This window comes from Phasianus colchicus, chromosome 19, assembly GCF_987193195.1.
Source record: "Phasianus colchicus chromosome 19, bPhaCol1.hap1.1, whole genome shotgun sequence".
NCBI classification, from domain to species: Eukaryota; Metazoa; Chordata; class Aves; order Galliformes; family Phasianidae; genus Phasianus; species Phasianus colchicus.
The window spans coordinates 7,576,005-7,598,125 of NC_143454.1; the positions used below are offsets into that span (position 1 = coordinate 7,576,005).

The window sequence follows — 22,121 nt, forward strand, 5'->3', positions numbered from 1 at the left end:
GAAAAGTGGTAAATTATGCTATTTAAATTGTATTTGTTCTCTTACTGCTAAATAGCTTTGATATTGATACCACTCATATTCACAAAAAAAAAAAAAAAAAAAAAAAACAAAACCAAACCTTAATGAAGATGTAAATCTCTTTATTTAGGGAAAAGAAGGAATTCTGGAATCCACTGTACTGCCACAGCAGGTGAGGGCACTGTACCCCTCCCCTCCCCTCCCCTACCCCACCCCACCCCTCAGCTCCCGGTGGCTGCCCCTTTAAGACTTCCACCATTTTGCGCTCTGCCCTACAACAAGATGGCGCCCGCGCCTTCACTTTCCCTCGCTCCCTCTCTCTCTCCTCGATATATCCGGACACATAAATTCCGTCCCACCCTGCGCGGCCTCGCCCTACGTAAAGATGGCGGCGCGCCTTTTCCCTTGTGCCCGCCTCCAAGATGGCGGCGCCCTTTTTCGCTCCTCTCTAGAGGCGGCGGCGGGGCGCTCCCCTGGTGGCCGCCTATGCCGGGTGGGTGAGGTCAGTTCCGGGGTGGGGCCGCCTCGGTGCGGACAAAAGGAGCCCGAGCCGGCGTGAGGGAGGGCGGGGGCTGGAGAGGGTCGGTGCGGACAGGTGGGTGCGGGCGGGAATGGGCTGCGGCCTGTCTGCCTCCCGCCGCGCTGCCTCTCGGAGCGGAGGGCGCCCGGGCGGGGCCGCACCTGTGCGAAGGGGACGGCGGGCGGGAAGGGGGTTCTGAGGGGCTGCAGCCTGACAGGAGGGCAGCGAGCAGCGGGCAGGTGGGGCCCGGGCGCAGCGCGGGCGGGGAGACTCGCTGACTAACCGAGCAGTAATTCGTCTCCTCCGTGTGCCCGCCGTCGCTGCGCTGCCGGGGGACGCGGCCCTGGCTGTGTGGGGCGCGGCCGGGCCGCCCCTGCGCTGCCGGCAGCCCGTTGGCGAGGAGGTGCGGTGCGTGCTTGTTCCCGGGGGCAGCTTGAAGCCGGGAGGTTTCCTGAATTAACTTTCTTTCCGTCTCGTTTTGTCGCGATGTCTGTTTGTTTGTTTGTTTTTCCCACAGAGCCTGGTGCGGTGCGGCAGGTTGGCGGTGGGCAGATAGGGGCGATGCGCTGTCGGTGTGCGGGTGTGTCGTGCTGTGGTTTGGGGCGGTGCTGAGCCCTGAGAGGAGGGCAGGGTGGGGGAGAGCCGGGTGGGGAGGGAAGGTCAGCGAGTCCTCTCCTTTAGCTCGTCCCTTTGCAGCAGTTGGGCACGGCTCGAGTGGAAAAGCTCTGATTGTGAGCAGATCGCTTCCGAGTCTGCCAACCCTGATGCTGGCGTTGGCTGATCCCAACGTGTTCTTGGGTTGAACATCTTAACCAATATGTTGTGTTCTAGTGATGTCTCTTCCTCTTCCAGTGCTTTTTTCCCCTCTGCTTCTTGTTGACAAAATGCTTTCTGAAGTTCTGCGGCCCTCCCTGACTTTGAGGCTTGAGGGATCCCTCAGAGCCAGAGCTTGCTCCCCTGTCTGCTTCCCCACACTGATGTGCAGGAAGCAAGGAGAAAAAGCTGTTGTAGTTCTTGTTGATGGTGCTAAATTGCCACTGCTTTAAAAAGATTCATGTTGGTAGATGTGTTGTGAGGAGTGGGGATAGTTGCTTGAGTGTAAAATGATGAGGGATGTGTGTTTTCAGAGAGTCCTGATGCATTTAGATCTTTCCTCCAGGAGGTTAATCTGTCTTTATTAGTTGGGTTGCAATAGTGGAACTCAGGGTCTCCTTTAAATGTGTTTGCGGCACCTGCTTTATAATAGCTTCTGGAAGAAATGTTGGAGATTTGCTTCTTCTTTGAAATTTTACTTAGAGCTTCTAGCATCTTTCTGACTGTCAGCATCTCTTCTTAGTTCCCAATGACCATCTAGTTTGTTTCTGAAATCTTAGACATCCTTTCCCAAACTTTTACATAACTTGGTTCATCTGTGATCTTCGTTCTCTCTGCTGATAATCTCTGCTTGATTTCAGGGAAGCTGTTCCCATGGCGTGTGGGGAATGCAACGCTTCAGCACCTGCTCAGGATCCAGCACGCAGGAACATCATCCACTTCCAGCACAGAGAACTGAAGTGCAGATAGCAGAACCCAACTGCAGGGTAAGGGCTGCAGGCCATTTTGGGAGTGGTGTGCTAAAGACACAAATGAAATCATGAGAACACTGCTTAAATATAGTTGCAAAGCACAAGGCAGCAATAAGGTGTTTGATGAAAGAGCAAGGAGGAAAGGTGGTGGATCAGGGAGAGTGGTGATATGCTTATTTAAATCTGTGAGCCCTAAGCTTTAAGGTGGGGGAGAAAAAGAGTGAAGTAACAATGTGTTGTCTGATGTAAAACTTAACTGTTGCATTTACCCCTCCATCTAACTCCTGGCTGCATAGACTCTGACTACTTTTGTTAAAAAAAGTACTTTAAGGCTGTATGCTCTCTGTTTATTTTGGTCAGTATTCTTCAGTTTCCAGCAGGGTGATGTTTGTATTGCTATGTAAACATCTCATAAACATTTTTTTTTCTGTAGTTAACTAAGGAGAATGCTGACTTGCTGCCCTTGTGGGTGGCACTTAGGCAATGGTGAGGATTGGTAGCTGGAAACTTTGTCTCTTTGGGTCTCTGCTAGAATAGTGATGAAAGGAAGTGCAGAGTGCCCTGCTTATCTGCAGGATGAGATGCAGTCCAGATGGGTCAAATGGTGAGCAGTGGGGAAGTGCAGGTTTGTGTTCTGACAGTTCAAGGATTTGCTTTGTTGTGCTGATCGTGCATGATACTTGGAAGCTGTAACTTTATGTAGGTCAAAGGGAATGTGTGCATAAATAACTCCTTAAGATATACCAGAAGCCATGTGTTAAAATCTAATGCTTCCATGTTTAAAATGTGGAGTGCCTGAAGCCTTTCAGTGATGACTTCCCAAATGCTTTGAATTACTACATTCTCATAAATGCTGCAGGTGTTCAGAAAGCCAGTTCCTGGCTTAGGGGGGGGCTCTGACTTAATTTTAAAAAGTCATGGAATTCAAATGTAAGTTATTGTGTTGCTGTGTACGATCCTAATTGCAGGCCTTCATGAAGTCTTCCATGTTCTAAAGGAGGATTTTATTCAGTTGAGTATTTAAAAGGGAAGTGAGAGTCACTGAAGTTAAACTGAGCCTTGCTGGTGTCTAGGAAAGCACAGTGAAGTCGTGTGAGTGGTGGTGGAGTACAGAAGGGAAGGGTTTCTGCATTTTATGTGGTGCTTCTTCATGCTGGGGTGTCTCACCACTGTTTTGGTAAAGATTAAATACAAACTTACTTTGTTGCAGTGTAGCAAGCCTCCTTCCTGCATGTTTTTCTAAGTAAGTGTTTTCAAAAATAGCCTTGGTTAGGATGTGTGCTGTTGCTGAACTGGCATTTAACAGCCTCTGTTGTTTGAGGAGAATATCTTGAATGCTTCCAGGCAGCTTTTTCTCGAAGCTGTTTTGCATGCATTTTTGTATTGCAAATGGCAATACAGTTGATATAGCTGGATTATATATGGCCCTCCTGCTGCTGTTGAACTGCATTTGAAACTAAAAGCTATTCATTCAGAACCACCTTGCTGGAATAATAGTGCTTTTACCTCCTATACTAGGTTCTGTTAATGTTTGCTGTAAAATTACCAGGCAATATAAAGCTCCTCTGTGCCAAATTTGTGCACTGGCTTAGTTAACAGATTCTCCTTTAGAGTCGTGGCTTTATTGCCTCTCTCATCAATCAGTGAATACAATCAGAAAATGTCCTGAAGTGGAAGTCATAGTCACTGTTTTGAAGCTCATGGTGCTGAAGACAAGGTTGCAAGGTCAGGAATAAGCAGGTGAATATATGCTTATTTCTCTTCTGTCAGACTGAGGCAAAATATTATTGTGCTGATGGCTGAAGTCTTACTTTGCTCTTGTTGAAATCCTCTTTCATCTTTGGTTCATCTCTCTGGGTGTTGCCACAGCTGTTTTCAAGCTAATAAATTTGTAGATGTTGTCAGTTTGTTAGCGATAAATTGTGATGATTGTTGCTTAAAAGTCTTGGCTTTGAGTTTAGTGTCGCGATTTCTCAATCTCTTGTTAGAAATGTCAAAGCTCTGCTCACCATTTCAGTCTTAATTAAAGACAATTGTTTACCCCTTTTTGTATATTTTCCAATGCTGGAATTAAATGCTGAATAGACTTCTGCAGCTGAGGGAGTGCTTGAAGCTGTTCTGCTTGTTCCAAGTTAACACTCTTGTTGTCTGTTTTAATCTTAAGTAGTTAATAACAATTCAACCACTTGCAAGTGTTTTGTAGTGTCCCATTGGAATAAAGCCATCATACTTTTCAAAGACAAGCTCCAATGCCTTGTCCTTGAGGCATCTTTTCTATGGCAAAGGAAATTAATTTTGGATAGCAAACCTGTGACCACACACATTCATAATTTATAAGCTGACACAGACTTTTTCTCTGGTTTGCATCACTGTAGGAAAATCATCTGATAGCATTTGGATTACCATAGCAATATCACACTGACATGGTCCCTGATCCAAGCATCAGTGATGCTGATAACTTCAGAGTGTTTGCTTCTGTGCAGCTGGGATAAAACCCTGCAGAAAACGGGCAGGCCAACCCAGGACTCCAACATAGATTGTTCTGATTGTGCAGATGTTCTTGTTAGGACAGGCTTGCTGGTGTGATAGTAAACAGGAGCTATTGCACTTTGCTAAGAACGTGAGTCTTGCATTTGATAGGAAGAGTCAATTAAAAGGTAGCTGTAAAGATGATAAAAGTTCTATCTGTAGTGTAGGTGAGTTTTTTCATGAGCTTCAGTAAAGGTGTTGCCTAGTTAATTTGCTTCATCCTCCTGTATCTTGTGGCTTGGGTGGGGCTGAATGTTGCATACAGCTGGTGGTTAAATGAAAACCGACATAATTTACTCCCTGTTCAGTTTGTTGGCTGTTCCTACAGGTGAAGAGTGTAAGTGCTGGCTGCCACTGTTCCACTATTCCATCTGCCAGTCTGAATGACGTGCAGTCCTTTAAACTTTGTGTTTCTTCTCTGTCTCAGAAGGCATCTTGCAGACAGACCCAGATGTAAAGATGATTGGTTTTTGTTTGGGACTCTGGCCCCTGGTTTCCTTGCTGTTTACTTCTACAAACAGTGAGGAACAAAATCACTCGAGTCTTATTCCATCTGACATCTTGGGCTTTTCCAGCTGATCATGTGGCTGTCTCTGTTTGGAAGGTTTTCTGAGGAGTGACTGAAAGCAGCTCTGTTTTAACCTCCTCCTTTTGCTTTCAATTCTGAGCCTAATAAACAAGGGGGAGGGAACACAAATTACATTCCCGCTTCTGACTTGCAGAGCTCTTTACATTTCCTGGTGTTTGAACAAAGAGCTCTGTGTTCTGCCCCTCTCTAGTGTTTCAGGTGGCAGCATGCTGGGGAGGGAAGCTCTGCTGTTTTGAAAGCTTGTTGTAACATGTTGCAGCTCGTCAAAATCAGGGCTATAGGCTTAAGAGCACCAAGTCGTTTTTCTTTTCCCTTGTCTACTTCTGATACTGTCAGCACACAAACACTTCCCTTGTTCTCTGGGCTTCTGAAAGATAAACTCTCAGCAGTGCTTGACTGCTGCTTTGCAGTCTACAATCTTAAAAGCCACTGTGATTTAAGAATGTGTGATAAAAACTAAAAGTTTGCAAGTGTCCAATATACAATAAATCCTTGTCTAGCTATTTAAATTTGTATTATGATGTTGCATCCCACTAAAGGTATGGATTTCTCTGCTTTCAAGAAGAGGTCCTGGAAATAAATGATAGAAACTGTGGAAATTCTTGGGCATGTCTTGAGATCTTGCATGTAGTCCTGTTTTGCCAGTAGCTCTGTTTGCAACAGAATGGTCTACAGAAGGAAGAAAGGGAAGAGGAGGATGGATAAAATATTCAGCAGATGATGAGTCAAGCTGACAACATACCAGCCAGTGAAACTAAACAATGATGTTTCTGTTCACTTTGTCTCTAGCTGGGTATGCTGGTCAGCAGGTACAGGCAGGAATTTCAAGCACAGCTCAGCCAGGCATCTGTCAGCAATAATTCTGTCTTTGCATGTTTAGATTATTGTTGGTTTTAATAGAGAAATTCTTCAAATCAGAGGATGTTTGTGTTCCTGCAGTTGCTCTATTCGTTCCTTGATCTTAAATATCACAAGAGTCTTACATCTTGTGAAAAGGATTCATGCTCTTGACTCTGGTCTTTATTGGTTAAGGTACATGCTACAGTACAAGGTTTTTGTTAGCTGGATAAGTTTATTCTTGTTTCTGAATGATTTTATTATTTAGATGTGGTGTGCTCAGGATGTCCCTGTTTTTCTAAGTTATTTTTTCCTCCGGGTGTGCCTAATAAAACTGAATATTCATACTGCACATGGTAGGTAGGTGCCTGGGAGGTGATGCAGGATGGCCATGGTGTCCTGACTTTTTTGTATTAAATGGGCTCTGCCTTCCTTCCTGAGGTTGCTTGATTAGCAGAGTCTGTAGTTGCATGCCAGCACGAGTCTGGGTAAATCTGCAGGCACTGAAGGGATGCGCAGTACCTAAATGTGGATATTGCAGAGATCTTTAGGAGTGTATTTGTGGGCTGAATTGATAGATATATTATGGTCTTGCTGTATTGCAATGAGACTTTAGCACATAGGTCTTTACCTGTATAGGCTCCAACTACTTTGCCTGTTCTACACTGGATGTGAATTGCAGCACAGTGCTTTGGTGCAGCTGAAGCCCTCAAATGTAATGGCACTTCTAAAGTGAGAAGTGGGAGACTGCTCAGAGAGTTACATGGTAAATTGGCATGGAATGTGAAAGCTGAAACACCTGAGACAGATGCACACTTGTATCTTTTGTGTGCAATTCCTAAAGCTTGCCTAATTAATTATACCTTTGGAGAACTTCCTTATCCTTCTGACAAGAGGATAGGGCTTGAACTATGATATTCCCACCTGTTGGCTCATGCAGATTTAATTCAACCTTTAAACTTGAATTAAGCACTCTTTCAGAATCTCAGTATCAGTGTCTCCCATTTGGTGGAGTTAATTGTGAACAAATTGCCAGTTTCTGAGCCCCAGCTGGAAAGGTGTGCAATCTGAAGGAGCTGAGATTTTTCTTCCCCAAACCTTCTCTACTACAGTGCTAGAACAATGTCTTCCTCCTAAATATCTCTGTTCTGCTGCCTGTGTACTTGGTGGGAGAGTCTGGGTTCCAGATGCCCGCTTGGTTTCTGTATAGTGGTTGGAACCCTGGTTCCTATGGGAAGAATCCTATCATGCAGAGCAGCATCGGGTAGCAGAGATAAGCCCTGAGAATCTGACTCCTTGAGATTAGCCTGCTGTCATCAACCCCAGCAGCAAAACTGCCTGCCTGAATCCAGAAGGGAGTGTTGCAACCAGAATCACGTTTTAAAAGATTATGAAATGGGGTCTACAAAATGATGACGCTTGTTTTGCTGCAGAACAGTCATCAGGTCTTTCAGGAACTGGAATGGATTGCACACATGGGAAATCTGGTTGAGGAGGGCGGTAGCTTTTCCCCTTGGTTTCCTAAGGTTTTGGTGGTCAGTTTTCCCTTTTACCACAAATAAGATTAGATAAGACCTGGGGGATTCCAGCTTCTATAAAATGACCCCTTGTTTTATTGCTTTTCATCTGGGACTTGAACAGGGTTTCCACAGCTGCCAGGAGGAGTGGGAACTTGCTGAGAATGTCCTTTTCTTCACACAGTGACCCTATCATTGTTACTGGAGGGCAGGGGATTTCCTGCTCCACCACACCAGGGTTTAAATGCTGATATGGAGCTGTAATAAGCTATCGTGGGACATTCAAACAGATGATTTGTTAGCTGTCTTGTAACTGCACAATGTAAAGGGAGATTTCCTATCCCATGTGGCTGGTAAATAGAATTAGGGAGCCTGTTGCCCTAGTTTTTTTTGCTTTCCTTCCTAGCTATCTTGAGATACTAATCCTGTGTTTACTTAGATTTGTTGCAAAAAAGCAATGAGGTATTTCTTAGACTGAGAAAAACTGGCAATGCAGCACTCAGCTCAAGTCTGGAAAATGCCTTAACCGTGAGACTCTGCTTCTTGAGAAGTTCATCTCTATTTCATAACCTTTCTGTGGGCAGCTATGAAGGATCCAATTCCTGCAAAGACTTCCCTGCCAGGAGTGAAGAAGCACTGGAAGGAAGAAGAAAGGATCTCTGGGGACAAGTGGTATTGAGACAAGAGAAAGAGAGGAGATGAGTGTCTGTTTCCTTCAGTGTAAGGTGGGAGGAGTAAGAAAGTGTTTAAGTAGGGAGCAGTTCTTTGATGAACAGCAGTAGAGTTCTCTCTGCATGCTCCTGAAGGAAAAGAGGAATTAGGATCCTACATAGCAGTATGAGAGAGCAGTGAGGGGTACAGCAGTGTTTGTTGCCTCTTAGATGTAGTTTGGAAGGAGTGACAACAGAAGCTGTACATCACACCTGGCAGGAATGTTTAAGGAGAGTGTGCACTGGCTGGGAGACTGACACTGGACCTCTGTGGACCCTTAGGGTGATGTGTTGCTCTCAGAGGGGTCCTGAGCTGTTAGTCTGGTAGAACAGAAGCTGTGCTTTCCTGTAGATGAATTTGAGAAGCTGAGCTGTGACAAAGTTAACTATTCCAGCAGATGGCTGCAGTAACTCTTGGTGTTCTCCTTTTGTAAAGCTTTGTGGGCTTTCTCTTGCTTGGACTGGAGAAGTGCAGGACTTTCCTCTGTCTGATTACAGTGGAAGGGATGCAGAGGGTGCTGGGGAGGGTGTGTATCTTTGATTTTCTTTGTGCTATGCAGCATGTCAGCTATCCTGCCCTGGATCTCACACTCTTCAGTAACTGAACTTGGTTAGGCAGAAGGGCAAATGCTACTTTGGGGATAGCTGTCATCTTTCAGCCTATCTCTAGCAGCCTTCCCAAATAGCTCTAAGTCAAAGCTGGCATTTTACCATTTATTGTTGTAAGCAACAAACCAGGGAATAGTGTTCTCAATTTAGTGTCTCTAGGGAATGTGGTGCTTCTTGAGTTCATGTTAGGAGGGGCTTCCTTTGCAGTTCTAGGCTGGAAGTTAATTTTAAATACAAACTCATATTCTACAAAAGCAGATGTTGTGGTCACTCTGCTTGGCTTCAGCCAGTGGTATATAAAAAGCTTCTATCAAGCCTGCAGCCCCCTGGGGCTTGTCAGGACTGTCTGTATAAATGCTGCCTTATGGATGGTGGAGATAGGATTGAACTTTTGTTCTTCCTCTGTTACAGTTGAGTTGATGGGAGTCTCAAAACAACAAAGATTTGTGCTTGTCTGGTGCCTGAACACTGCTAGCAAGTATGGTGTGATATTACTGCTTTTTCAGTGTCATTAGAACAAGTTATAATGGCTTCATGCATTTCACTTGTGTCACCTTTCAGATACAGGGGATGCTTTGTGAGTTTGCACTTACGGATCTGTCAGGCTTATGGGTTTTCTATGGCTTTTTCCTTCTGGAACTCTAAAGGACAGAACAAGCTCTGCCATAAGGTCTCCCTTCCCAGAACCTTCTCATTTCCTTTGTGACTCTTAAATCCCAGCTGAGGCGAACTCTAGGTGGGAGTGGTTGGTCAGGGAAGTGAATTTTTATATTAAGTATGCTTCCCCTTTCCTATACTTCTGAAGTGAAGAAAACAAAGAGTAGCTGTTACAGGATTTTAGAAGTGAGCCTATCTGTTGGCAAGTACTGTTTCTTTGGGAAGTTGATGGTGAGGTGGAGAGCCAGAACTTCTTCCTGTGGAAGGAAAAGGGATGATATCAAGCAACTTTTTGTTCTTTTCCAATTTTCTTAATCAAATATGGGTTGCGTCAATGTAGTGGTTCTAGGAAATATACCTAATGCTTCTAAATCCTCTTTCTTGCCTCTACAATTGGAGAGCCACAGAGATGTGGAGTTATTTCTTAGCTCAGTGAAAGAGTAACAAACACATAACTGCGCTGCGTGTGGATTTTCTCTAATAATGCTGTCAAATTCCTTTGTCCCTGAAATGACATCTCCAGATAAAGCTGAAAGCTTCCAACTACTCATCTGTCATAGGAGTTATAGTCCTAGAAGCCTTCTTTCAATGTGAATTTTCTACCTGCAGCCTGCTAATGAGAAGTACCAGTTCTGATGCCTTCTCTCACCTGTGAGGGTGAACACCACCACAATAGCTTTACAGCCTCAGCTGTAACCAGGTACCTCACTCAGGTAGTCTCACTTGTTTGTATCCAGGTGACTTGAAACTAGGACTTAATTCAGTCTTGCTTTGCCAGCACTTAAAATGTGAGTTTCCATATACCCTCTAGAAGAGCAGAATAAAAGAGTTTTAGTAATGCCTGCTTCTGTTTTCCTTTCAGGTGGTGAATCATGATTCCAGTCACTGAATTGAGATACTTTGCTGACACTCAGCCAGCATACCGCATCCTGAAGCCATGGTGGGACGTATTCACGGACTACATCTCCATAGTGATGCTGATGATTGCAGTGTTTGGAGGGACACTTCAGGTCACCCAGGACAAAATGATTTGTTTGCCCTGTAAATGGATTACCAAAGACTCTTGCAATGACACTGTCAGAGGTTGGACAGCTGTAACTCCAGAACGTATATACTATAACTCTAGTCTTGTTCCCTCTGCTGATACAGGGCCCACAGGGATCCAATATGATTTGGACCGGCACCAGTATAACTATGTGGATGCGGTGTGTTATGAGAACCGCCTTCACTGGTTTGCCAAGTACTTTCCTTATCTGGTGCTGCTACATACTCTTATCTTCCTGGCTTGTAGCAACTTCTGGTTCAAATTTCCAAGGACCAGCTCCAAGCTGGAGCATTTTGTGTCTATTTTGCTTAAGTGTTTTGACTCTCCATGGACAACAAGGGCATTATCTGAAACAGTGGTGGAAGAGAGCGATACCAAGCCAGCATTTGGGAAAATGAATGGCTCCATGGACAAGAAATCCTCCACAGTCAGTGAGGATGTGGAAGCCACTGTTCCCATGCTGCAGAGAACAAAGTCTCGAATTGAACAAGGAATTGTGGACCGATCTGAGACAGGTGTCTTGGACAAAAAGGAAGGTGAACAGGCCAAAGCACTCTTTGAAAAAGTGAAAAAGTTCCGTACGCATGTGGAAGAGGGAGATATAGTGTATCGCCTCTACATGAGACAGACCATCATCAAAGTAATCAAGTTCATTCTTATCATCTGCTATACTGTTTATTATGTCAACAACATAACATTTGATGTTGACTGTAAGGTGGACATTGAGAGCTTGACTGGCTACAGGATGTATCGCTGTGCTCATCCTTTGGCCACTCTCTTCAAAATCTTGGCATCTTTCTACATCAGCTTGGTTGTAGTCTATGGCTTGATCTGCATGTACACGCTCTGGTGGATGCTGAGGCGATCACTCAAGAAATACTCCTTTGAGTCTATCCGTGAGGAAAGCAGTTACAGTGACATTCCTGATGTGAAAAATGACTTTGCTTTTATGCTCCATTTGATTGATCAATACGACCCCTTGTATTCCAAGCGCTTTGCTGTCTTTCTGTCAGAGGTGAGTGAGAACAAGCTGCGGCAGCTGAACCTCAACAATGAGTGGACTTTGGAGAAGCTGCGGCAGAGGATCACAAAGAACTCTCAGGATAAGCTGGAGCTGCATCTGTTCATGTTGAGTGGCATTCCTGACACGGTCTTTGACCTTATAGAGCTGGAGGTCTTGAAGCTGGAGCTTATCCCTGATGTCACCATTCCCCCAAGCATTGCTCAGCTCACCAGCCTTAAGGAACTTTGGCTTTACCACACCGCTGCCAAAATTGAGGCTCCAGCCCTGGCCTTCTTGAGGGAGAATTTGAAATCTCTCCACATCAAGTTCACAGACATCAAGGAGATTCCTCTTTGGATTTATAGCCTGAAAACACTAGAAGAGCTTCATCTGACAGGGAATCTGAGTGCTGAAAACAACCGGTACATTGTAATAGATGGATTGAGGGAGCTGAAGAGGCTGAAGGTGTTGAGGTTGAAGAGTAACCTCACCAAGCTGCCACAGGTGGTGACAGATGTTGGTGTGCATCTTCAGAAGCTTTCCATCAACAATGAGGGCACCAAGCTCATTGTTCTCAACAGCCTTAAGAAAATGGTCAACCTGACAGAGCTGGAGCTGATCCGTTGTGACTTGGAGCGCATTCCTCACTCCATCTTTAGTCTCCACAATCTGCAGGAGATAGACCTGAAGGACAATAACCTCAAGACCATTGAGGAAATCATCAGCTTCCAGCACTTACATCGTCTCACTTGCCTTAAATTGTGGTACAACCACATTGCCTACATCCCCATGCAAATAGGCAACCTTACCAATTTAGAGCGCCTTTACCTGAATCGTAACAAGATAGAAAAGATTCCTACCCAGCTCTTCTATTGCAGAAAACTTCGGTATTTGGATCTGAGCCACAACAACTTGACTTCCATACCACCAGACATAGGACTTCTTCAAAACCTGCAGAACCTAGCTGTGACAGCCAACAGGGTAAGTGAGCAGGAGCTGAGTGTTCCTCTGTGAGCACAGGCAATTCTGGTGTGTCTGTTATCTGTGGGATTAAACGTGTCACAGTGATGTGTGAAATATTCCTGGCACTGCTGTTCTATTTAAATTCTGTAGCTTTAGTTTTTTTCTGAGGGCTTTATCTAAAGCAAATAACTCCGGAGGAAGTTCTTTTCTTGTGTTGAGCAGCTCTTGTTTTGTAACATTCCTTTTCTTCCAGGAAAATTGCTCTTAAGTAGCAGTTAGAGACTGTTTCCTAAAGCCTGTCTGACACTTGTTTCTCTGCAGCTGGAAGCTTGTACTCCCTAGATTGACATCAGCTTTGGTCTTAAAATGGAGATCTAAGAAACTAATCTTAATGTAGTACTTTTCATTGTACTTTAGCTAAGTACATACACAGTGACAGCAGCCATCTAGCATGTGTGTGTGTGCAGCTCACAATTTTCATGCAGTACTACTTATTTCTGGGGAATGCTCTGTAGTTCAGTCTTGTAACATATATTTTGTGTGAGAAGCTCTATGTTACAAACATAAGAAACATGATTCTTAATCTGTCACTTTTAAAATATGTTGTCTTGTTCCACAAAGGTTATGTTAGAGGAAGTAAAACTGTCTTCTACAGTGTGCTTTCTCTGGAAAGAATAGGTTAAAACCAGGTTTGTCAATTGGCCATTAGACTTGACTTAAAGGGTAGAAAGTGTGGCACCTTACTGTGCCTCAGTGCAATGGCTGTGGATTTTCTTGTACAATCCCAGGTGGAGACTTGGACAGTTGAAACTTAGACTTGGCTTAAGTGCAAGGCAGGTCACAAGGGAGATGACCAAGTGTGCTATGCTGCCTGGTTACCTTGGGTCGGAAGGGGCTTAATTGCTTAAAATAAACTGTCCCATGGGTTTTCCTTTGTGTTTGTTACTCTTTTTGGGATTAAGGAAGCCTCATTTACCAGGTGTCAAAGATCAATCCGTGATCACACAGGCTGTGCTGAGCTGGAGGACTTGTTGAGGCTTTCATTCACTCTCTTTGCTGAAGTTGCAGAAGGCTCTACCAGAATGTACGAAGCACAGACAGGTCTGATAAGTGGCTTCTGGAAGTGTGCATCCTTCTGTGTGGGTGGCTTAAGCTTTACAACTTCATGGTATGCACACATTTCATACCAGATTGAAAGCCAGAATATTTTCTTAGGGTGAATGTGGCTGAGAGGACTGATTTCTGAGGTTGGTGTTTAAGCAAAATGAAGAAAGTTTTAACTGCTTGTGCTGTTCAGAACCCAGATAGTTTTATGCCATTTGTCTTCTGGGAACCTTGCTGCTACAACTTCTTGAGGGTTGATCTGTGGTGTATCCTCTGCAGTCCTGGGATGGAGCCTCTCAGAGGAAAAGGAGTTAGACAACTCTATTCTCTGCAGCACTGTGTGACACCACCCGTTTTACTGTGTGAAAGTACTGATGCAACAGGAAAGCTGTGGAGCATCCTCTGCTCCTCTGGGTTTGGAAGTGGAAAGTGATGTGAACCCAGTGAAACAGCCAAGCTGCTTATCCCCTGCAGGTGCCTGGGAAAAGCACTATCACCCTTGGGCTCTGAGCCTGGTTACTTACAGGGAACAGTGGCAGCAAGGAATGCAAGGGCTGGTAGGCAGGCATTTCCCAAGGCCAGGAGTTACCTCAAATGTCCTCTCTTAGCTCAACAGTCTTAGCAAATAGGAGCTGCTGGAGTTGGCTGGTACCAGTGTACCATTTTGGGAAGCAGGCCATATTATAGCACGCTGCTTCCTTCCTAAACCAATACTTGTCCCTTAAATAACAGTTTTATTTTCAGAAGTCTGTGAGCAGGGTGTTTGGACTAGATGATCCCAAGTGGTCCCTTCCAACCTCACCCTTTCTGTGATCATTCGATTGCATGTTGCTGTTCACATAACACTTGACAGCACTGTAACAATGGCTGAATTTAGCAGTTTTTAATTGGTCTTGTCTCTGCTTTTGGTTGGACTTAACTTCATTCAGAATTGATTACAGTTCAATTTAGCTGTGTCATGCATAATTTCAAGATTAAAAAAGAGACATAATTGTGTATAAAGGCAACTAGTAATCTTCGTGATGAGGCTTTGAACTTAGTGGAGAATATTGAATTGCTGCACTTGTTAAACCTTATCTATATTGTTTTCTTAGAAATTCACTGGAAAGATACTGGAGTAATAGAAATGAGACTTGTTAAATTAGTGACTTGAAGGCAGTGGTGGGAAAGCTAACAGATGGTGACTTCATTTTCTGTTGTACTGTCCAAAAAAACCCAAACCAACTCTGTAATTTGAAGCCTATCAAGTCCCTGCAACAATACCAAACCCTACAGAATTGGTAGAGTGCTCTCAATTCTCAGTGCCTGACAATTGTACTCATGTAGTGTCTGCTCCAGGTAATGGAGTACATAGAAATCTACCATATCTTATACATAATGAAAATATACAAGAAGGCTTTTAGCTTTTCTGTGAGATGTGAAGAATAACGTTTAAAAAGGTTGATACAGTAGGATCTCAAAGCTGAGAGGTGCCAAGTAGTTGACATCTGCTGGCATGGTGGTGCTCTGAGAGGAGCTGGGGAAGAATGGCCAGTGGGAGAGCTGTCTGGGAGGCTTCATGCTATGTGAGTCCTTACTTCAGGAGCACTCCTTATGGTAGAGAGCAGGAGCTCACTTAAGGAAGGAGTGAGCTGTGTGAGATGTGTGACCTTGTTATTGTCTTACGAGTGTGTGTGCTATTAGGTGACTTCATCTGTAATTGATTTTCTTTCTGTAGATCGAGAATCTCCCGCCGGAGCTGTTCCAGTGCAGGAAGCTGAGAACCTTAAACCTGGGAAACAATGTGCTGCAGTCACTCCCATCCCGTGTTGGAGAGTTAACAAACCTATCACAGATAGAGCTGCGAGGGAACAGATTGGAGTGCCTGCCAGTGGAGCTGGGAGAGTGTCCTCTGCTGAAACGCAGCGGGCTTGTGGTGGAGGAGGACTTGTTCAACACTCTGCCCTTGGAAGTCAAAGAGCGGCTGTGGAGGGCAGACAAAGAGCAAGCCTGAACCCTTGAAAGAGGGGGAGGAACCACTGACCAACAAGAAGGAAACACAAGGCCATTCCAGTACCCTTTTTCCCAGATCCTCCTCTTCCTCTTCTCCAATCACTATCGAACTAGCCAAGGAGTCCCTGAACAATGATGACTCTGAGGCTGCTGCTTGCCTCGGGTGCAGGATGTGGAAAGCTTGGGATCAGGATGAGGATCAAGACAGGTTAGATGGCTCCTGAGCAAGGGCCAGTAGGAGTAAGAGATGTTGCTGCTGTTTTGGACTGGAAGCGGAGTGAAGTGGGTGGTGTTGGTGAAAAGAGATGATCTCCTTTGAATGGAGGAGAAAAGGAAATGTGGGGATTGCTGCCTTGCTTCAAAGGGGAATTATAGTGTCAAGGAATGAGTGTCCTGCAAGCAGTGATCAAGAGTCTAGGAAACTTCCAGTACCTCCTTATTTGTGACACCTGGTACTATTCCCCTCCAACTCAGCAATTCAGTAAGTGAGGCCCCACAGATTGTTAGGGATAGGATACAGAGAGTTGATTATTCTACCTAGGTGCTGGCATTGGGATTTTGGGGGGTAAATTTATCTCAGACATCAATTTGGATGCAGGATGGTGTTTTGTTACAAATTGTCTTTTCCCCCCTTGTATTTGACACCCTGTCTTCTTCCCCTGGGGAAGGAGTTCTCCCTCCAGAACTCCATCTGTGCATTAGAGATTGCACTTTTTAGCAGTTTCAAGTCACTTGTGCTGATGAGTTAATCACATAGCATCCTCTTCTCCAACTGATGCATTGGAGGCTCTAACCAAAATAATTCCAGGCCTTTAGCCTAGAAAACAAATGATCTGGGTAATACAAAAGATCTGGATTAAAAGCAGTTGGTCTGCCTCATCTGTTTTCCCAGAAGCACTGAGTTGCTTCATGATCTTGGCTTTTAAAGTTTTCAAGCTGCTTTTAAGTTCCTGATGCTCTGTCACGTAACAAATGCAAATGTAAAACCAGTGTGTCAAGATGTCCCCTGGGGTTGGCAGTGTTTATAGTGAAGAGGAATAACTTGGTTTTCCTCTGCCCCTGCCCATAAAGCTGTTAGATTTGTTGCCAACTTTTTTTTTTAGGAACAAAATCTACAGACCAGCTTGATTGTTTTCTTGTTGTCTTTCACCCTTCAGCAGCTGTCAGTTCCTGTTAACCTCTTAAGTAAGAGGCTAATGCTGATTGAACTTGGTGCTGGAAAAGTAACCTGTCCTATTCTTCCCTGTTTCATTCTGCTGTTGTTAAGGAGCAGTGTGAGAATCCTCTGAGGACTGATCTCTAGATCCCTTGAACAGAGCAATCTTTATTGAAACAAGTCTGACCTGTTTGGTATTGTTTGACAAAATCCTGCACGGGGTAGATAACCTGTGATAGCTGCTGCTACTCATGTCTCGAGGTGGAGTGGTTAAGGTGTGTCTCCAATACACCCTAAGTCTGCCCCTTTCCATCAGAAGGAATAGGAGGCTCATGGACTGCAGGTCCTGATTTAATACTCCGCATCAAGCCAACAGGTTGTCTCCAAGGTGGAGTGCTGCAAACAGGCACGAAATGTTTGGAGGCTTCCTGCGTGCACAAAGGGAGGAAGCTGCAGCCATCTCTGAAGCAGTTCCTGACAGACTGCCAGTGAGAGTGCTGGCTTAGCAAACCCTGATGATCCCTTGGATGTTGGTGCAATAGGGCGCTATGGCTTTTCTCATGAGATGTAAGATATGAAATATACACACTAAACATGCTGAAACCATGAACAATGTTAACTGGGCTCTGGATTTGTTGATGTTCAGATGCTTAAATAAAGCTGTATTAAAATCTAGGAAATCTGTTTATAAAACTGCTTTTAAGGAAGATATAAATTCTGCCTCCCTTAGTTCACTGTTAAGCTTTAAACAGTCCAGAGAAATAATATAATTTTCTTTATCTGGAAGGCAAGGCACTGTTTCTAACAGGGTTAGTGTTCAAATTATGTTAGAGTTGGAGCCACTGCCAGATTGATGGGAAACATTATTCCAAAATGCACTGCATCAGAGCAAGCACAGGTGCTCAGGAGTGTTGGTGCTGATGCATTTTGGATTGGATTCACGCACATGAGCATTTTGAATTGGTGGGACAGGAATTGCAAGGTAGACTTAGTGCTGCTTGGGTAAGGCAGGAATGGCTTTAGGCTTAGCTACAGCAGTACTGTTTTCCAGGCACTTTCTCATGGTGGCTGTAGGGGCTGTTTGGATGGCAAAGGAAATCTTGTTTTCTTCCTTACTCTGTGCCAAAAGATTGTGCTGGAGAGTAATGGCAATTGAATTGAGAGGCTTGAAGTCTGTGTTGTATTCAAGGCCACTGGGTAATCTGTTTACAACATGTGTGTTTTAGGCTAGACAGGGCTGAAGGGCAATGTAGGATTGTAACCTAGCTTACAGGAACAGTTTTCTCCTGTGTGTCTAGGTCATTGTAGATGAATGCTTTAACTCTTGATTCAAGATGTCACTTATACAAACTAAGCTTTGTGCAGCTAGGCCAGAAGTTTCTATAAGCAGCTCCTGCTTTTATGCTGTAGTGCTTCCAGAAGCTTGCACATCTCCTGAACTGTTATGTATCTCAGTGCCGAATCCATAGGAGAAGCAGACAATAGGCTATTCTGCTAGAAGTGAGCCTCTAACTTCTTATCAAATGACAGCTATACTTCTGCTGCTTGCTGAGTAGAAACTGCCCTATGCCTGAGGTCTACAAAGCAATTTTAAGACAGGCCAGTATTGATCATGCATGGAAACACTAGCTTTTTGCTCCTTTTTCAATATTCAAAGCTCAGTTTTTCAGTCTTGGCTGTTAGAGCTTGAGATATCTCAAAGCTGTCACTCAGAAAGCTAAGTAATCTGATAGCTTCTTGTACCAGAAACACAGGTGGCACAAAAATACATTGCCATTCTGGAAGACAGCAATATTTACCTGCTCCTGACGTCTGCTTCTTGGTCTTCCATGAAAGAGATAGTGATTTCATAGTATCAGTTTCATGTGATGAAATGGAGGAAGCTTTAAAACTTAAAGGATAGGGTCTGAAACGTGAGGTCTGAACACATGTACAGCTCAGACTTCCTGTAAAGCTCATCCCACAGCAGGGTGATTCACTCAACTTCCCATACCTGCCTGGATTGCTCAGTCTGAGGGATGAGCTTACATCAACAATCCTTCCTCATTTGCAAGTGTTCAGTCAGTGTATATTATGATTTTTCTTTCAATCTCTGTCAAACTGAAGCTTTGCTTTTTCTGACATAAATCTGTATGTTCAGGAAGAAAAGCTCACCTTATGCAGACAATCAACAGGTCAGTGTCTTGTTGTCCTGACCTGTCTTTTCAAAGCACTCTAGTTGGTAGCAAAACAGATTTATTAGCTGCTAAATCATAAAACAACTTGAATTAAAACAGTTTCCTTAATAGCACTGCTGAGCTGAATGAATTCTTGGACCCCCTGTTGATCTTGAGCATGCTCACCCCATGCTAGGACTGGAGGTCAGTGAAACAGAATTCTACCTTTCACTCCAACTACCCCAAAAAGTAGTAAGTTACAATGGATTATTTGAACCACCTGTAAGGTGGGTGGTACCAAACCTATTAAATGTGTTAAAATTTGCTGTATCTCTGAAACTATGCACTGGAATGTTAGATGAAGTTTTTCTTTCGAGTTGTTTTCTGACTTTGTTTTGGTCCCTAGTTAACTCAGCAGTGGGAATTAATTCACTCCATCAGTCTGAATGGTGAAATGTAACAGCCCAATGCAAGCTGTTACAGGTATCTGTTGTGATGTGCTGTTCTTTGGTATTAATTGTCACTTCTTGAATGTCCTACCTCATTTTTTATTTCTCTTATTACCATTTCTACACTCCACTTAGCTAATTTCATTTTAATTAAAGCAAATGCTTGGTGTCATTACCATAAATAGTATTAAGTGGCTTTCTGTTGCTGAACCACACTGAAGTCCTCTTCTTTTTCTAACACGATTCTAGGAATGTCAGAACAATGACACATCCTTTGCAGGAGATGATATGTATGGGGGAAAAGCTGTTACTGATTTCACAGAATCACAGAACTGTAGGGCTGGAAGGGACTTCTAGAGATCAACTAATCCAACCCCCCTGCAAAGCAGGCTCCCAGGACCAGGTTGCACAGGTAGGCATTCAGATGGGTCTAGAATGTCTCCAGAGAAGGAGACTCCACAATCTCCCTGGGCAGCCTGTCCAGTGCTCTGTTACCCTCACTGTGAAGGAGTTCTTGCATGCATTAGGTGGAACTTCCCATGCTTAGTTTGTGGCCATTTCCCCTTGTCCTGTTGCCACACACAGCTGGAAAGTCTGTCCTTGTCCCATTGCCCCCACGCCTTAGTTACAGATGTTGATCAGATCTCCTTTGAGTTGTCTTTTCTCAAGACTGAACAGGCCCAGCTCACTCAGCCTTTCACCTGAGAGGTGCTCCAGGCCCTCTATCATCTCTGTGGCCCTCTGCTGGACTCTGCCCAGGAGATCCCTGTCTTTTTTTGTACCAGGGAGGCCAGAACTGGACACAGTGCTCCAGGTGAGGCCTCACTATGGCAGAGTAGAGGGGGAGGATCGATCACCTCACTTGCCCCACTGGCCATGCTCTTTTTAATGCATCCCAGGATGCCATTTAACAGCTGTGACATCATTTCTCTTCCTTACCTTGTTCCACTTCAGAAAGGGACTTTCATGATTTGATTTATCGATTTATTTTCAGTCCTTCAGGGGAGGAATAGTTTTTTCCTTGATAGCTGTACCTTCTCTAGAGCTACATTAAGGTAAACTCTCCACTGAGGCATCGTTCCTTCTAGTGCACGTGCAGTTATCTTTGCCTGAAGCCAGCCATTCCCTCTGGTTCTTCTTTTTTTTTGTTTGTGGAGAGCATGGAGAGATTTTTTAAATGTTGGTGTGACTTTTCTCACTGAAGACCAATGTTGTACCATAAATGGTAGCATCATCTGCTCTGAAACGTTACCCTCAATAAGGCTGTGTGAATGCTAAACGGGAAAACTATCATTTAGATTTTGTCTGGATTTTTTTTCCTTTTATTGCATTTAAAAATGATTTATTTTTTTACTACTGTTTGGCCACACAGTGGATTCTGTAGTCTTAATAAAAAGGTGCCAAAATGTTTTCCTGTCCTATCTGCATTGTAACAGTGCTCGAAGCAGAACTGGATAAGAGCATTGTCAGATTTGAACCTTTTCCATCCCTCCAGCTGCGGTGTTAATGTTAAAATGTTTTTGGTACTGTGAAATCCTCCAGAAATCTCATCTGAAATTCCTTTTCAAAAGTAACTACGCTTGAATTGTTGGACCCCAAAAACTAAGGTGAACTCTGCGTGCGTTCACACAAAGGCTTAATTTGGAATGTCCGGAAATACCCTTCCATTCTTTCCTATCTCTCCTTTAAAGGAAGTTCATCGGACAATGGGGAGAATTTTTCCAGGCTGAACTTAATGAGAAGGGGGCTAACAGGCCTGAGTCATCTACAGCTGCCAGATGCATCCATTTAAGTAAGGCACTACTCACAGCTTAGACATGGCTCACTGCTGTTCTGTAGATGCACTCGCAGGGTTGTGGTTTGGCATGCAGGACCTGAGCTTGGTGTAACATTTCTGACATTCGCTCTGTATGCGGGGTTGCTCGGGCAGCTGATCAGCAGCACCTCCACCATAAGCACCGAAGGCTGCTATTGTTTTCTCCGAGAGATGTGTAAGACTGGACACTTTAACAGAATAAAAGTTTAACTTTTTAATTTGCGTTTTCCTTTTATGTCTGCTTTCTTTAATTTGGCTGCGTGCGAAGGCGCTTCGCCTCTGACCGCCTCGCTTCTCAGAAGACAGATGTTAATGATTGCTGCTGCTGTGTAGGATTGCTGCTTTACTCATTGCTTCAGCCCGTGTGGGTTGTGACATTTCTTTATGAATGAGAACAAAATAGATGTACAGAGATTCTGCTGAGGCCTGGACTGCCTTATACTTTACCATCGCTTTAACAAATGGCTGAAACAATTTACCTTGCCAAATACAGGCTGTTGGAGCACTGATTGTCTGCTTGTAGAAACTCAGTTGGCTTTTCAGCGTGCATCTTGCTCTCCTTCCCTAGGAGAAGGATGGGGACTGAAGGCAGTGGAGAATGCTGCCTGTTGCCATAGGAATGGTGCCTTCAGCCTGTGACTTTCAAAGATGGTTTGAGTTTCCATGCAGCTCATTTATTATAGAGAAAGGTATTTCTCTTGTGTTCTTCCTTCCTTTGAGGCTGTTTGACCACAGTGACATTATACCTACTTCAGTGACATAGAGCCAGGGGTGGAAGGTGCTGCTCTGTGCCAATTTATTGCATTGAGTTTTTAATGGGATGCTTGGCAGGGCTGAGCTAAGAAAGGAGAGGACAAAACACCTCCTGTCGTCTAAGGCTCTCTTG

At 44.2% G+C, this 22,121-nt stretch overlaps 1 protein-coding gene across 3 annotated transcripts; it reads left to right on the forward strand.

Moving 5' to 3' along the window:
- Positions 1–371: 371 nt before the first annotated feature.
- LRRC8A (leucine rich repeat containing 8 VRAC subunit A) lies at positions 372–21,457 on the forward strand. Of its 3 annotated transcripts, none has more exons than XM_031601676.2 (4): positions 372–520; positions 1,993–2,118; positions 10,414–12,580; positions 15,384–21,457. In XM_031601676.2, the coding sequence occupies exons 3-4, from the start codon at positions 10,424–10,426 to the stop codon at positions 15,657–15,659; spliced, it is 2,433 nt and encodes an 810-aa protein (XP_031457536.1). In that variant the 5' UTR covers positions 372–520; positions 1,993–2,118; positions 10,414–10,423; the 3' UTR covers positions 15,660–21,457. The 3 variants fall into 3 exon arrangements, with proteins under 3 accessions (XP_031457536.1, XP_031457535.1, XP_089977519.1); XM_031601675.2 differs by lacking the exon at positions 372–520 and adding an exon at positions 524–613; XM_090121393.1 differs by lacking the exon at positions 372–520 and adding an exon at positions 797–941.
- The last annotated feature ends 664 nt before the right edge of the window (positions 21,458–22,121 follow it).